The sequence below is a fragment of the Rattus norvegicus genome, chromosome 16, assembly GCF_036323735.1.
Source record: "Rattus norvegicus strain BN/NHsdMcwi chromosome 16, GRCr8, whole genome shotgun sequence".
Classification (NCBI taxonomy): domain Eukaryota; kingdom Metazoa; phylum Chordata; class Mammalia; order Rodentia; family Muridae; genus Rattus; species Rattus norvegicus.
This window is the reverse complement of record NC_086034.1, coordinates 8,197,231-8,213,117: the sequence shown is the minus strand read 5'-3', so window position 1 is coordinate 8,213,117 and position 15,887 is coordinate 8,197,231. Positions and strand designations below refer to the sequence as shown.

The following is a 15,887-nucleotide window of genomic DNA, read 5'->3' as shown; positions in this document are numbered from 1 at the left end:
AAAGAGATGCTAATGGTGAAAGGCCAGTGGGCAGTTCCAGAGCTCAGGAGGGTGGCCCAGCTGGACCAGAGTCCTCAGGGTCCCCAGGTTGCAGCTGGAACACGGGCAGAAGCAAGCATGTGAATGAAGAGACAGGAAAAGCAAATGGTAAAGGGTGATTAGTAATCCCTCAGTGAAGGGCTGAGTAGAAGAATGAACACCGAGAAAGAAGACAAGTGGTGTCCCAATCAAAGAGAGATGTATCACAAGGTAATTGAAGAGTTGTCTTCAAAAGGGAACATTCCCTCCATGCATGTGTGTGCAGTCTATCACCTGCCTTAGACCACACCCTCAGCAGCGATTCTGGACTTTGGTGATCAGAGCTGAGTTTGGAGGTGTACAACAGCAGTTAGCTCTGTGAGGGTCTGGAGGGAGGCTGGGCCTACAAACAGCAGAGCTGGGTAGAGGAGGGAGGGAGCCCGAGGGGGACACTGACAGCATGGGAGGAAGACTGTCTTGGGAAAAGATCCTTATCGATACAGAGACCAGAGATAAGTTGACGATGGAAAATAGCAACGGAGATGCTCTCTGAGAATACAGCCAGGAGAACCGGAAGTGGAATCGGATGAAAATGAGGGAAGAATGACCACATGGCAGTCTGAGGGGAAGCCCAGGGCTCTGGGGTGACTGGGGCAACAGGGGGAACTTGGGATTAGCCCAGGCTGAGGGAGGAACAGAACCAAGGAGATTTTACAAATATCTAAGGATGGATCTCCATCCTTAGCTGAACCAAGTTCAGGAAAAAAATAGTGTATCGTCCGGCCAGGGCATAAGCAGTGGGTGGACTTCCTGGAACCAGAGTGTGGGTGTCATGGTTAATGCGTGTGAGACCTACAGTGTGCACATGTAGGAAAATGTCCTGGTGAGACACATTGTTGTGTGGATGAACCAGAGTAAACGGATAATAAAGTGAATGTGCGGGGAAGGCCACGAGGCTGCGAGTCAAAAACCCAGGTCCAATCGGCAGGGGACTGCAGGCCATCTTTACAAGTCCCGCATCTTACGGACGGCAGATCCCATTAGAAAACCGAAGAGAAAGAACTTGAAACTCTTAGACACAGCCCAGACATCTGCCTAAGAAGACTAGGCTGTTGGCGGATCCTCTAAGACCATCCCAAGATCTAGGAGTCTGTTTTCATCCAACAGCTCGAAGAATCCTACCCCAGCTGCCTGCAGCGGCTGCAAGCTGCAACAAGGAAACCCCTCCATTTCCTTCAACAGCTGCACGGTCCAGGGGCTAATGAGCTTTTCTCCTGTTTGCTGACGGAAGACACTTGTAATAAAGTTTAATGTGGAGGAACAAGGTGCATAAAACCGGAGCTGTAAACACCTCTAACTCCATTTAAAACTATGAGGTGCTGCACATTAACATTTAACAACCAGACAGACATGGAACTGGCATGGCACCCATCAAGTCGTGTTGATTGGAAAGCAGGTACCAAGTCATCTTGACCAATGAGAAGAGAAGGGGCAGAGCTCAGCCACTCCTTCTCTCATGCCCCGCCTTGTGGGTTCATTAAGAGTCGGATCCAAATTATGGTGCGAAAATGATGCGGATTGCTTCGGGAAAGAAACGCTAGGTAAGCCAGACACAGCTCACTGTCCAAGCCTCGTGCATCTGGGGACATTCCCCAGATTTTTAAATTTTCCCACATTTTAAAAATGAGAATTGTTCAGCATGCACCAAGATACGATATCTATGGGCTCCACTTTGTCTCCGTAGCATTCCCCCACTGAGCCCCTCTGTAGGGTTGATGGGTCCCGAGTCTGCTCTGCCACAGGACTTGGTTGTTCAGGGAGACAAGATGTGGGAAGTTTGACTGCTGCCGCTGGGCAGGGGTCAGGCTGTTAGAAGCTGTGGGACACCACTCTGTCGGTGGGGAAGCGCAGTCTTGGGCACAGGACCCAGCTGGAGCTGGCTCTGGGTTCCCGGCCTGCAAGGAGGTTCTCGGGCTCTTGGGCATCCACGTGCCGCTGGAATGCCTCAGAAGAGCTGAGAAGGAAGTGGGGACCCGTGGGACTGGATCTTGCCTGGGGCCGAGGGGAAAAGGGGGGGTGCAGCTCTGGCTTGTCCGGCTCAGAGAGAGCCTTTGGCTTGATGGTGGCTGCCCCTGGGAGTGCAAGGGGGCATTCTACTGGAGATTAGACGGTGGCCCTGTAGAGGAAGTCCTTCTCATGGCTCCCCTCAGCAGATCCCCATGAAAAGAGACATTCTGTGGTTTTAAGGCTTTATTGTCATGGTGGAAAGTGGATGAGTAAAACCATACCCCACTTCTCAGGTAGGCCTGAGATGAAATACCCTTTGCAGGGAGGAGTGTCTTAGAAGAAAAGGTTATTGGCTAAGCCTCTGGGCCTTTGGGTACCTCATTATAATAGAGATCTGTCTTGAGCCTACGTGACCTATGGTCATGTCCTCTACCTGTGGAGGGGCTTGGAATGTTGCCCTTACGTTACTGATGGCCACAAATCTATGGAGGGCTGTGGCTAGTGATGGGTCTGGTTTCCTGGGAGTTAGGAGAAATGCCTACTGTCCCTTCAGGGTCTCTGGGGTTCAAGCCTCTGCTCAACAAGGAACCAGGGTGCCTTTCACTGTCCCACACCCCTCTGAGAAGAATTCAGAGTATCTCCTCACTCTCCCCAGCCCCTCTGCTTGTCTACTCACCTCCAATCTCCTCTGGCGTCTTGTCTGCTCTGGACCTGTCATGCTGGACACTTTACACCATTCAGATCTGGTCGCCTTTGCTCTCCATTGAGATTTTGCCCATTGTCAAGGCTACAGTTTTGGCCTAACAGTCTGAAGACACCTCCACCCTCAAGGAGCTCAGGACCCATATTTCTGTTTCCAACACCTAATATCCTTGCTACTCAATGTGACCCTCGGTTCAGAAGCAGGGACATTCCCTTTGGAAGATACTGAGAAACTTAGAGCCTTGGGTTCCATTCCAGGCCTCCTGAACCAGAATCTACAGTTTACCAAAGGCCACACAAGTGATCCGTACACTGTACAGACAGCATTCATCTAAGGCTCAACCACCTGCCCACTCCACTGCGGAAGCTCGGTGAGACCACACTGAATACAGACCTTTCCCCATGCTGTAAATCTCTACTTTGTTTTCTTTTACAAGGAGCAGCTTCTGCTCCACATGTGGGGATTGGGGTATGGCTCTGGTTGGGGACATCATCCCTACCACGTGGTTATCTGGCTTCACAGAAGGACTGGCTCCAAGTGACAGAGCTGGTTATTCTCTTAGACCTAAGCTCCCCAAGTCAGGACTGGAAAGTCATCCTGTCGTGGGGAACCACCTTAAAACTCAAAGTCAATACAAAACTCACCCTCTGACATTCGTGACATGGTGCACTGGAGTCAGCCTAGTGGCACTGCTCCAGATGTGGTGTCCCTCCTCTAAACCTGAGGGTCCCTTGCTTAAAGAGTGCATCTGTAGTGCGATTTACCTCGTGTGTCTTTAGACACAATCCCCAGTTGCTAGTCAGCTGGCCCTTTAAGAATTCTCAACCATTAGAACTGCTTGACCATATGACCTTCAGTGTTAGTTGCCTCTTGGATTTCTGGGAACAGGAAAAGATATAAAAAGGCAACTTGGGCTGAGGCAGGGCAGGGCTAGCAGAGTAAGAAGAGAAGGCAGTTGGTGGAGAAGATGCTGTTAGGGACAGGTGAGCTAGAAGCTGAGGTGAGCAGATAGGCTAGAACGGTTGTTATAGCTTGGACCTACTAGTATTGGGAAACCGGGAGAAGGGACTGTTTAAGCAGACTGTTGGGGAACTGAGGGGGGACGGTTGGGAGAGATGTTCGATTAGGCTGGGCTGGAAATTGGGAGGAGTTAAGAGAACTGGCTGCTGTTCTAAAACAGGTAGTCATTTCACATCCAACTGAGAGTCTCGGTTGAGAAGGATGTCCCTCAAACAGTCGGGGACACAGAGCAGTGGAGGTTCACGGTTAAAAGGACAGTTTGCCTTCCATACCCATACAGGACTCAACCACCCATGGATTGAAACTGTCGTGCTGAATAGGCACACTCTTGTTTTCTGGTCAGTATTTCCTAACTGGTATTTTTATAGCATTTATACTGTGTTAGGAGCTATAGGTAATCTAGAAATGATTTAGAAATTCAGAGGCTATGAGTAGGCTGTGCATAGTGTTATATTTTACACAAAGGATGGGCACTGTAGCTTGGATAGCCACCAGGGGCCTAGAAACAACCCTGAAGAACAAAGGACTTCCTGAACAGCCATTGGGTGACAGACGGAAGCCGGCCCCCTTGAGTCAGGGTGCTCACCGTATTTTTCTGTCTTCCCACGCTGTAAGAAAGTGTGACTCACACGGCCTTTCAGAATTATGTCCATTGCTATCTATCCAGATGGGGCGGAATCTGGATTTAAGTACTAGGATAGTAAGGTAGCTTGTGATTAAAAGAGGCAAGAGACAAGTCTGGGGAGGATTTAGAGGACCTGGACTGGCAGGTCATTTTTACTTGCTTCTCTCTCGGCCTCCATGGGCTTCGGCCTGTTATCCTGGAAAGGGAAAGAGAGTTTCTTTCTCATAAGGACTGGCTGGCTGAAATAGAGCATGTGCATCCTTTGGGCCATATTTGTGGGCGAGGCAGAAGGCCCCGTTCTTGGCGCACTGGGGGTCTGTATGGCCATCAGTTCGCAGTGATGAACATGACGATGACATCTCTGGAAGTCAGTCTTTGACCAACCCACATAGAGATACATTAAAAACTAGGAAGTGTCCATGTCCTTTCACACCCATCAACAGGTGACAGGCCCAGTGTGGTGTTCCCTGAGAGCTGAGGAACTTTAGTCAGACTTCCCATGTCAGGACCTTTCCAGCTCAGGGCTGTGGCTTTGAATGGAGCACATCTTCAAGCAAGCTTCCTTCTGGTCCCCTTTCACGTTGCCTATAAAGATTCCTTGCCATCTGTGGGCTAGGCCAAAATTCATCCCCAAATTTGAGCCTATCTGCACTCCGTCTCTGAGAAGCCATTACTCCAAACATCGAGTCCATGTTTGCTTTAATTGCATTGAACATGGAAACAGCTGTCCGTTGGGGGAACTACTCAGGGATTACATCATCGCTCCTATTGATGCCTTATTGAAAGAGGAACTCTTTGCACTTTCTAGTTGATGGATGCTTCCCCTCGCTTAGCTTCAGAGATGTCAATTCATGGTTAGTGTTTTCTTTGGTAGAGAAAGAGCGACTAGACACATTTTCTGAGCAAGAATACCGAAATATGTCACTTCAAATAGGCACCAGGAACAAACTGCTCACTGCCCCTACTCTGAGAGTGCTTGTGTGGTTTCCGTTTGGAGAAGGCAAAGAGACCAGATCTGCAGGGATGGTGTAAACCTTCTAGTCCCCCTTAAAAGGAAGTGTTCAGTGGGTTCCCCCATTCCCACAACCTGTGTAGCTGTGACCAGGACTTGAGAGAAAAAGGCTTAAGTGACTCTGTAACAGCTACAGCTTCTGGGTGGTTCTTAAAAACATGTATCATTCTGAGTGGAACGTGTTCATGTCCATGTGTGATATCTCTAAGCTTTCACTGTATTCAAAAGAGGGTAGGCTTGGGGGTCCGTCACCTCTTCATTGCCCCACTCTCCACTCACAAGTGTCCCTTCAGTGTCTCCATTTGCCTGTGTGGCTAGGCATGCAAATGAGGAAATCTCTTTGTATCTGCGAGACACTGCACATACAGCTGCTGGCACCCTGTCAAACACAGTATTCTCTATGGTAACCACGGTATCAATGGTGTGCTAATAGTGGCTTTCCCCCTTTGGAAGAAGATGCTTTGGAAAGTCCTAGTACATTATTCCAGTCAGTCTTCTTCTTTTCTTTTTTTCCTTTCAAAATCTATGCTGCAGACACAGAGAAAGGGAACAAGATGCTGGTGTCATCAGAAAGGGTGGACTTCCTCACCGGTTTCCTCAGGAAAACAATAGCTGCTCCATTTGGACCCTTTCCTATAAACACCAGAATTATTCACAAGGAGCTCTGGATCTGTGGGAATTTTACTGCTAAAGGACTAAGTTTGCAGGACAAAATTTACTTTTAAAAGTTACTACAGGCTTAGGAATGCCACTTAGAGGTAACGGCCCATTAGATTGTGTACAAAGCTTTGGGTTCAAACCCACACTCTGCAAACAAAACGTTTGGTTCTTTTCATTTGTTTTAAAATGCAAAGTGGCTTTAGCATGAATGCCAAGAGAGATTGTTTATGTACTGGCTTACAGTTTCCAGGACCTTCCAATGTTCGTTGTCCCGTGAAATCTTCCAGAATCCTAGGAGGGGTTAAATCATCTTTTTACACATACAGAAAATCTGAGGTGATTGGAGAAGGCCGAGAGATGAGCTCTGCAGGGATGCTGTGAAGCTCCTATTACCCCTTAAAAGGAAATGTTCAGCGGCTTCCCCCACTCCCACAACTTGTGTAGCTATGATACAAGTTGAGGTAATTAAAAACTCAAGTCCCACAGTGAGATAGAGGGCACAACTCACACACCAGCTGTGTTTAAAATAGATAATTTATCATATGTACATTGTAAAATTACAAGCCAAACAATGTTTATAGAGTATGGTAAGGGGCCACCGGAGTACACATACATCAGGAAGCATCGTTAATAGCACTTTGGAAATCAAGGTGACTCTCTTACTTCTATTAAGTCTAACATTTTTGTACATTGTTTAGGTCCACAGAGCAACTTCCCCCATGGACTTATGTCCCAAGGTCCCCTGACAGCCACCCAAGGCCATCATGCTTCTCATCCAAGGCTGAGATGGCCAAAGCACTTGTCAAGAGTTGGTTCCTCCTGGACATAGTTTCCCCAGTGTGGCTTGTCCTTTCACTTCTATGCTGAGGGAATGGCGAAAGGCTCTGCTCTCTCTGGAATGGGAGCTGACCGAGCTCGGCACACTTTTCTCACTTACGTGATGTACCCACTGGAACAGTACTCGAGTCTTAGGAAAAGAGAGAACGATGTCTTCCTAGGAGTCTAGGTCCATTCTGCCAAAGGGGGACAAACACTTTACAATGCTGTTCTTGTAGCTCCACAGCCCTGGTGGACTATGGGTCTAAAGACATAGGCACCAGAATTTTCTGAGTCAGACCTCAGGCTTTCAACCGTCAGCACCCCTGCCCTCACATGGCCAGCTTCAGAGGATCATTAAAAACAATGGATGCCATCATGAGTAGCTGCTGCCATCACCACCAGTGGCTTGCTGCTCCCTGGGTGTCCCAGAGCCTCAGAGAACTAGTGAGTCCATACATCCCACCTTTCTCTGTGACCTTTACAGGCATTTCCTGTGGCTATAAACTGGGCTCTTGATGTCTTAGACAGAGCAAGAGTGGCAGATTAGAATCAAGATTTAATTTCCCTCCCAAAACTTTAAGGCTCAAGAAGAGAAGAGGGTGATACGATTGGCTCAGCAGATGCTCTCAGAAGCAGAGTCCTTGCACTCAGGATCAGGCCAGAGACATGGCCAAGGGCTGGCCGGTCCCTTCTCTTCTGGGAAGTGTGTACCTCGTAGAAGACACCAGAAGGCTGCCAGAAGAGGCTCCCCCATCACGTTGAAGGCACAGGTGAAAATACAAAACTGGGGCATTTGTTTCTGAGTGTCATAAATAACTGGGAGCGCAGGTGACAGCCAGAGAGGAAGCCATCACTACAGCTTGTTCTCCTCGAAGAGGATCTGTGCATACACGGTGCTGGTGGGGATGCCTTTGGCAGCCTGGTGTGGTTTGATCAGCTCCAGCTCGGCGTAGGTCAAGTTTTCCTCGGTGATCTTGGGCTACGTGGAAAAAAAAACAAACAAACAGCAAAACATAATTCAAGCTGACAACAGTCAGTCATCCGCTGTGTGCTCATTGACCAAGAATATGCTTTCACAGTATTAATAGGGTGAGGAGGGAAATGTGTAGGGGAAAATAGGTAAGAACATATGTACAGACAACTCACATTAAAGGTGTAGCTCGTGGCTCCATATAGAACGCCATGCTCTGCCAAGAGGCACTGTGGTTAATGTTTACGTTAGTATCGGTTACTCACGAAAGCCACTGGACTCTATCTCACAAAGCAGAGTAATAGCTATGGCCAAAAGGAAATATACACGACGCAGAAACAAGCCTACTGGCAATTAATAATAAACTTAGAAAATTGACGAATGGTGTCATCACATAGCTAGAACTTTGGAGTATCCAGAAAATTATAATGAAGAAAATATTTAATACATGCTAACAAGTATAGAGAGAAGAGTGGTCATGAAACATTCTAATTTAAGTACTTTATTACTTAATAACACAAAAAGGGTTAAGTATTGGCTTAGTTTGAGGTCCCATTGCTGGGAAGAGACACCATGACCATGGCCAACTCTTTTAAAGGCAAACATTTAATTGGGGCTGGTTTATAGTTTCAGGGGTTCAGTCCATTATCAATCATGGCAGGAAGCATGGCGGCATCCAGGCAGATATATGCTGGAAAAGGAACTGAGAATTCCCCCATCTTGATCCAAAGGCATAAGAAGGAGACTGTGTGCTACACTGGGAGTAGATTGAGCATTTAAGACCTCAGAGTCCACCCCCACAGTGACACACTTCCTCCCACAAGGCCACACCTCTTAATACCACTCCCTATGGGCCAAGCATTCAAATACATAATCTATGGGAGTCATTCCTACTCAAACCACCACGGGCATCAAACTCAAGAAGTTAGGAAGTGAACAAAATAAGCAAAAGACCAAAAAAAAAAAAAAACCAAAACAAAACAAAACAAAACAAACAAAAAAAACCCAAAAACAAAACAAATAAAATAAGCAAAATAATTACAAAAAACAGCAAAAACAGAAAATATACAAAAAACATCTAAAATCGGGTATTTGAAAGTACCCAGAATATGCTATACTGAAAAACCTATCATTATAAAAAGGAAAAAATATAAAAAAGAAAGAACTAATAAAACGGAAAACGAAAAAAGGAAATAGAATACAAAGGAAGGAAGTTTTACATACTGTTAGAAGACTGCTTGTCTCAATATACTAAAAATCAAAATTGAAACTCAGGGTAAAATGATAATGTCCCAGAAAAACATAAATGACAAATGTTAAGTGTAGAAAAACTGAATTTGCTAAATACCCCCAGAGGGGCAGTAAGGAAGAGCTGCCTCTTTGCAGCACCGAGAGAGCCACTGCAGGGCATTTCTGAAGGAGGCACCTAGGAACATCTCACATCAGAGAGCACGAAGGAAGAAAACCTTGTTGGGTTTTAGAACAAACCCTGTGCTCATACACGGTTTAATTCAGATTTATTTAGGAGGGTTTAAGAGGCACGTAACCACATTGACTATGACAGGTAATCATATATTCAAGTGGACTTTATTTGGGAAAGCAGACATGGCTCAGTATTTTTAAATAGTTAATAGTAAAAGATCGAAAGAGAGAAACACCGTGGTTCTCTCTATAGATGCTGGAAAGCCACTTGGTAACACTGGAAAACTACTCCTGACAAAATCAACCTTTGAATGACAGAGTCACAGCTGTGTGTTTTCTTAATACGAATAAGAGATGTTAAGTTAATGAAAAAAATAAAAAACTGAGTGTGGTGGCACACACTTTTAGTCCCGGCACTCAGGACGCTGAGGGAGGTGGATCTCTGAGTTCGAGGCCAGCCTGGTCTACAGAGGGAGTTCCAGGACAGCGAGGGCTACACAGAGAAGCTCTTTCTCAAGAAAACAAAATGATAAAAAACAATTGGCAATCCAAGTCTGGAGATATTAAAATCAGACAACTGAACTAGTTTAAATACGGTAATACTGGGAGGCGAGTAGACATATGTATCAGTGGGACTGGCTAGAGACTCCAGAAGCTAACTGAGTGAATGCTATTGGACTATGTAGGAGAAAATAAAATAAAATGAAATCACACCCTACATCACTCCGTATAAGTTTAAAATATGTAAACTCCTAAAACTATTGGACGAACGCATGGAGAACTTTCAGGAAAATCATCTTAGGAGTAAAGATGATTTTACAAACGGGACATCATCCTGCTCTAGATGGCAAAACTCTAAATAGAATCAAAGAACGATCAAAAAAGAAAAAGGAAGATTATTGCGGCTCAGGTCTAAGGAGCTTACAGTTCAGCAAAGATCTGAACCAACAATCCTCTAGGGAACAAAGAAAGGGGTGTCAGAGACTACTAGAGGTTCCCAGAGAAGCAGAGGATGGCAGAGACCCCTGGTGGCTCCCAGGAAATCAGGGGATGGCAGAGACTGCCTGTGGCTCTCAAGAGATGATGTACAACAGCTCTCACACAGATGAAGTGAGACAGCCTCGCTCATCCTGAGAGACCTATAGTTTTGCTCCTAGTTCTTTGAGAGCTTCATTGGTGTGTTCTCACCATGTTCACCCCCTCCTCAACTCCTCCCAGATCCTCCTTTTGAGCACCCAGCTAACCTCGTGTTCTTTTTCCCATCCAATTCCAATGTGGCTCCCTGTATGTTCATGGACGTGTGGGCTTTCACTGGAGCATGGTCAAACTCTAAGTGGCAACATTCATAAAGAAAACTGACTGTCCCAGCGGTCAGTTGCCAGTAGCCCCCTGCCTGGGGCTGGACCTTCCCCGTCACCTCCTCTCTCCAGTTTGGTCTGCCTTGCATGGGGCTTGTGCATGCTGACACAATCGCTACCACCGGAAGCCACAATTTTAAATCACATTTATGTGTGACTTTTTGTCTTTAAGTTTCCAGACATGTTTTAAGCCGCCCAAACTATCATGTCTTCTTATCTACTCCTGACACGATTATTTTTGGGAGCAAGCGAAGAAAAATGAGAGATCCTCATGTTCTTCGGTGGAAACCTGAGAGTTTATAGAATGGAACATATGATGTTGTAATCTTAGACAACCACAGAGCTAGGGCCTGGGGTGTAGTTCAGTAGTATGCTGCTCCCCAACTATGTGCAAGGTCTGGGATTTGCAACCCAGACATAAGCAAACATATCCACATGTTACCCTTGGAAATCAGCAACTGGAGAACCCAATAGCCATGATTTCAAGGGGTATAAATTGGGTTGCTGAGGGGACTCATGCCTTAATATATATTCTTTGCTTAGTTTGGATGTTACAAAAGGCTTCTATTTACCCGATGGTGCACTGATTAATTTAAATTTGTAACCGAATAAGTAGAAGTGGTCGCTAATGTATCAATATTCTCATTTCAGCAACTCTGCATTTCGAGTCTTAGATGTCAGACTTGAGCTTTTGGTTTTCAGCTTCTGTTTTGGTGTCATTCTGTGTCGCGCTCTTTTAAGACAACAAGCACACAAAGCCTACATGCCTCTATCTTTTTTTTTTTAGACAGGGACCATGACAAAGAAACCGTTGACAAGGAAGGGATGTTTCTCAAACGGGATGTCAAAGCAGAGAGCCTCTGTTCTTTTGAGACAAAACACCACGAAGACTGGAACAAGAGGCAAAAGGTAGACGAACTTCATGCCAGCACGTCCGGCCGGAGTGATTTCAAGCGATTGGCACAGGTGTTCCAAGTTCAAAGTTAAGCACATTTGTAGGGATGGGGTCTCTGCTTTCCTTTTGACACCAAGTCTTTACACTGCTTCTTAGCCGTCCACACTGTACCAGCCAACAGACCCCGATGTGTGCTCTGGCTTTCGCTTAATTACATTTTCACACTACAACGACTCCATTTAAAAAAAAAAAAACAAAACACCACGTGCCTTCCAATAAGTACTCAAAACCCAACTCATGTAAATTTTAGAACCCAGGTTTATGAAATCACATTGTCCAGTTTTTTATTGCATTACTGCAAAGCTGTATTGTTTTCTAGCATAGATTATCTGCTTATTCTTAAGTTATTTCATTACGTTTGGATATGAAAAATAACACCCGCTTCCTCAGTACAGGTCACCAGGCTGGCTTGGCTGATGTGTTGTTTTCATACATTTTTATGATGTTCCTATAGTAAACATAATTTAATAAAGCCAAAGCACACTAAATAAATAATTGCATCTAGAAAAGCAATAAAAACAAATAAAATTAGTACTTTCATAAGTGGGAAAGGTACTTCAATTACTGCTACAAGCAACAACCCTCCATAAAATGTGTACAACCATTTCCCCTATGCATATTTCTGGAGTGTAATAATTTGATTGAAGATATGAGGCGGCACGCGGGAGGCTCGGGAGTGTGAAGTGTGTACGGTTTACAACGGATGATGCATAATACTGGTGTTTGGCACCTCTGAAGGACACCATCGTTTTCTGGCAGACGCAGTGGGTTGGCACTATCAAACATGTGGTAACTACACTTCCCAGCTCGGTGAACTGGAAATAAAGTCCTCGCAGGCAAGGCAGGCAGGCAAATGTATTCGCCTCACTCGGTTTTTTTTTTTTTTTCTATCGGCCGTCTTTGTTTACGTTGATGTCTCAGGGAAGCTTATGCTCCTTTTAACAGGGAGGTTAGGGATCTGTAGCAAGGCCTTGACTGCTAGAGCCCAGGCACTGTCCTTGCAGCCTTGGCTAGACAAGGCCTACTTAGCTGAGGCACCATCCCCAGTGTCTATAGCAATTCCAGTCCACGTCAGAAGTACTGGGTCTATGGAGTGGGCCAGGAAGCATCCTTGTTAGTTCTCTACAGGCCACCAGCTCTGGAAACAGTACTCTTCAGGCCTGTGTGGAGGGGATAGACTTACAATCAGTCCTCTGTATCTCTCAGTTCTGCAACCAACTGTGGGTTAAACATGTTTGTGGGACAAGCCGCATCGTATTAAACATGTGGGTTTCCATGTCAACCCTACACAATACAGCACACGGACTCTTTATGGTTTTCACGTTTGCCTCTGCATCGTCGCCATTTGGTAGGTGAGTCATTAAGGGACGACCTCAAGTGAACAGAAGACATGCAGAGGCTACGCTGCCAGGCAGGTATGCACCATTGTCTGTCTTTCGGTTTGCATGGGGAGTTCTAAAAGCTTTCCTGCAAGGAATCAGAAGGCTGGATATGTGCAAGCATCACACCTAGAGCACAGGCTTCAGCCAGTCTACCCCACTGCTTCCAAGCTCCCTTGAAGCAAAACGAAAGCATAACAGGAACTTCCAAAGTGGGATCCACAGGGCTCTGATTGAGCCACTCATTATACACAGATGCTGCTGAGTTTACTGGAGGCAGGCAGTAGGACTTCCTGAATGGGTCAGAAGCACCTCTCCAGTCTGGTTTCTTCCTCCTCCTCCTCTTCCTCCTCTTCTTCTCCTCCTCCTTGTCCTCTTCCTCTTCTTCTCCTCCTCCTTGTCCTCTTCCTCGTCCTCCTCCTCCTTCCTATTATTATTATTGTTGTTGTTATTGTTGTTGTTATTCCTTCTTCCCCTCTTCCTCTTCTTGTTTTTTTCCAGACAGAGTTTCTCTGTGTAGCCTTGGCTTCCTAAAGCTCATTTTGTAGACCAGGCTGGCCTTGAACTCACAGATATCTGCCTGCCTCTGCCTCCCAAGTGCTGAGATTAAAGATGTACCACCACCACCCTTCGTGGTTTTATCTTCTTTTGCCTTTCACCAAGGCCACAGAACGACCTAGTCAGGTTCTCCTTTTGTCCCTCAAAGCTACTGAATGTCCACGCCTTGAAATCCACAAGGTTTGTACACGTATCAAGGCCCTCAGATGTCCAAGGCCTTTGTGTAAAATCTCATGTTCTGTGTACTCGTGTTTGTCCCCACATGCTCTAGTGCACTTTAAATGACTTCATCCCCAGATGAATTACAACATGAGGCACAATGTAAATTCTCAGCAAATAGTTGCTACACTGTATCATTTGGGGAATCATGAGAAGCAAACAGTGGAAAGTCTGTTTTTTGTAATTTTTGTATCTTTGTAAAGATACAATTACCCCCTGTGACTGGTCGAGCATACAAGATGCAGAATCTGCCCTCTGTGTGCAGCCACCCGGACCTCACACATCCCAACCCTTTGCCTTTTGTCACCCGTGATCTCCTTTTCATACATTTTACTCCTAAGGGAGGATCCTTCTTACAGCTGGAGGAAGGGTCTTTCAGCAGTGGGTGACAGAGAAGAGACAGTGAAGCATCCTGTATCTGAGGCAGCAAAATCTTCTAGCTGGTATTGCTGTGATCATGTTCATAGGGGAGGGGAGGACAGCTTTGGTATGGCCCTCACCTGCCTACAGAGCTGAGTGATAGGAGGAATTTGGACCAAGTTCTAATGCTAACCACTTGTCTTTTCTCAGTTCTACATCTGTGCGCAGGAACAATATTTACTATCTCATACTGAGTTTTGAGTGTGTAAATGAAACACACGTGTGTGTTTTGACACAGCCCCTGCCCCATAGAAAGGACTAGACACATAAGGCACTATTTGGACACCATCATTTTCCCTCTGCAAGCCAAATGTCATCTACCTATACACACGTTGAATCCTTCACACACCAACAAGAACTGTGTGGGCCGTGCAGGCCAGGATCTTTTTCAACAGGAAGAGATTCTGGGAAATTAGTTATGGGCAGAATTAGCCCCTCCCTGTCCACGTCCCATGTTGTTTATCCCACACCATCTCAGAATGTGAATGGGGTTGGAGATGGGGTTTTGAAAGTAATAAACATGTTAAGATGGGGTTGGTAGAGGCAATGCTAATCCAATGTGACTATTCTTTACAGCATGAGAATAGGACACAGGCTACTTAAAGGGATGACACAGCCATGTTTATCTTGGACTTGAAGCCTCTTGGGGAAAACATATCTCTGGTGTGTGAGTTACTTGGTTTGTGAAATTTAATTATGGCACCCTTGTATACCAATCTATCGGTCACAGTATAGACAAGGAGGAAATGCTTTCTTTGGGGGAAAGACCTTCTCATGAATGGGCACATAGTAGGACATAGTAGCACATAGTAGGACATAGTAGCACATAGTAGGACATAGTAGCACATAGTAGGACATAGTAGCACATAGTAGGATGTGCCATGTCACCTTCATGGGGAAGGGAAGGAGAAGCCAAAGGTCTGCTGCTATTCAGTGAGGAAGCAAATGGAACTGGAAGTAGAAGGCTCTGGATCCCCTTCACACGATCCTCCCAGATGCCTGCTTCCCTGCTGCCCTGCCCTCTATGGCTTGGCCTCCGAGTTGAGGTAATTCCAGCTAAGCTGTGGGGAGTCCACTGAGAGCCAAACAGGGACTTAAGCATGTGTGCTGTCTGGGAAGAGGGATGGTGGACTCCATTGTGAGGAAGGAGTGAATGACACCAGCTGTTAGCTGCCAAATGAAGCCTCCCGACCCCCCAGTTAGGAGCCTGGCTGCCAGATGACCCGAACCCCAATCTGGGTCAGGAACTGAGCCTAAACTCACTCTCACCTTTCTGACTGTGCACACGTCTGAGGAAAGAGGCTGGTTCACTGTCAGTGTTTCCTGCCCAGTCCCTACCCCGTCACCTGCCAGCCACAGTTCAACAAGGCCACTTCGGTGCTGTTGCCCCTCTTCCCTTTGTGCTGAGGACACAGGAAGCAGCAGAATGACTGCAGAGAGGTGGCATCTGGAGCAGCTGAGGCAGCAAGGATGACAATTGAGGCCCATGTGTTCAGGGTGGCAGAGGGAAATGAGGGGCAGTGCCTGTCTCCGACCTCAGGAAAACCCCGAAGCAGCCAGGGAGTCATGTGGCTGGGTCATCACAGGTGCTACTGTAAATATACAATGATAGGGGACTTTTGTGGGCTTTTTCCTGTTTCTCTAGAGTAGCTCACAGTGGGACAGCTGGATCATACGGCAAATGTAGGCGTAGCTCTTAAGAAACTGCCAGTCATCCAGAGGGTACCGTTTGCTCTCTCACT

The 15,887-nt window shown here is 46.2% G+C and overlaps 1 protein-coding gene across 1 annotated transcript in view; it reads right to left on the bottom strand.

Annotated features, from left to right (window-relative positions):
• Nucleotides 1-6,561: 6,561 nt before the first annotated feature.
• Vstm4 (V-set and transmembrane domain containing 4) overlaps nucleotides 6,562-15,887 on the bottom strand; it is a 79,927-nt gene continuing 70,601 nt past the window's right edge. Inside the window, exon 8 of the mRNA NM_001029920.1 lies at nucleotides 6,562-7,843. Coding sequence (NP_001025091.1) covers nucleotides 7,718-7,843 — 126 coding nt within the window. The 3' untranslated portion in view covers nucleotides 6,562-7,717. The remainder of the gene's footprint in view (nucleotides 7,844-15,887) is intronic.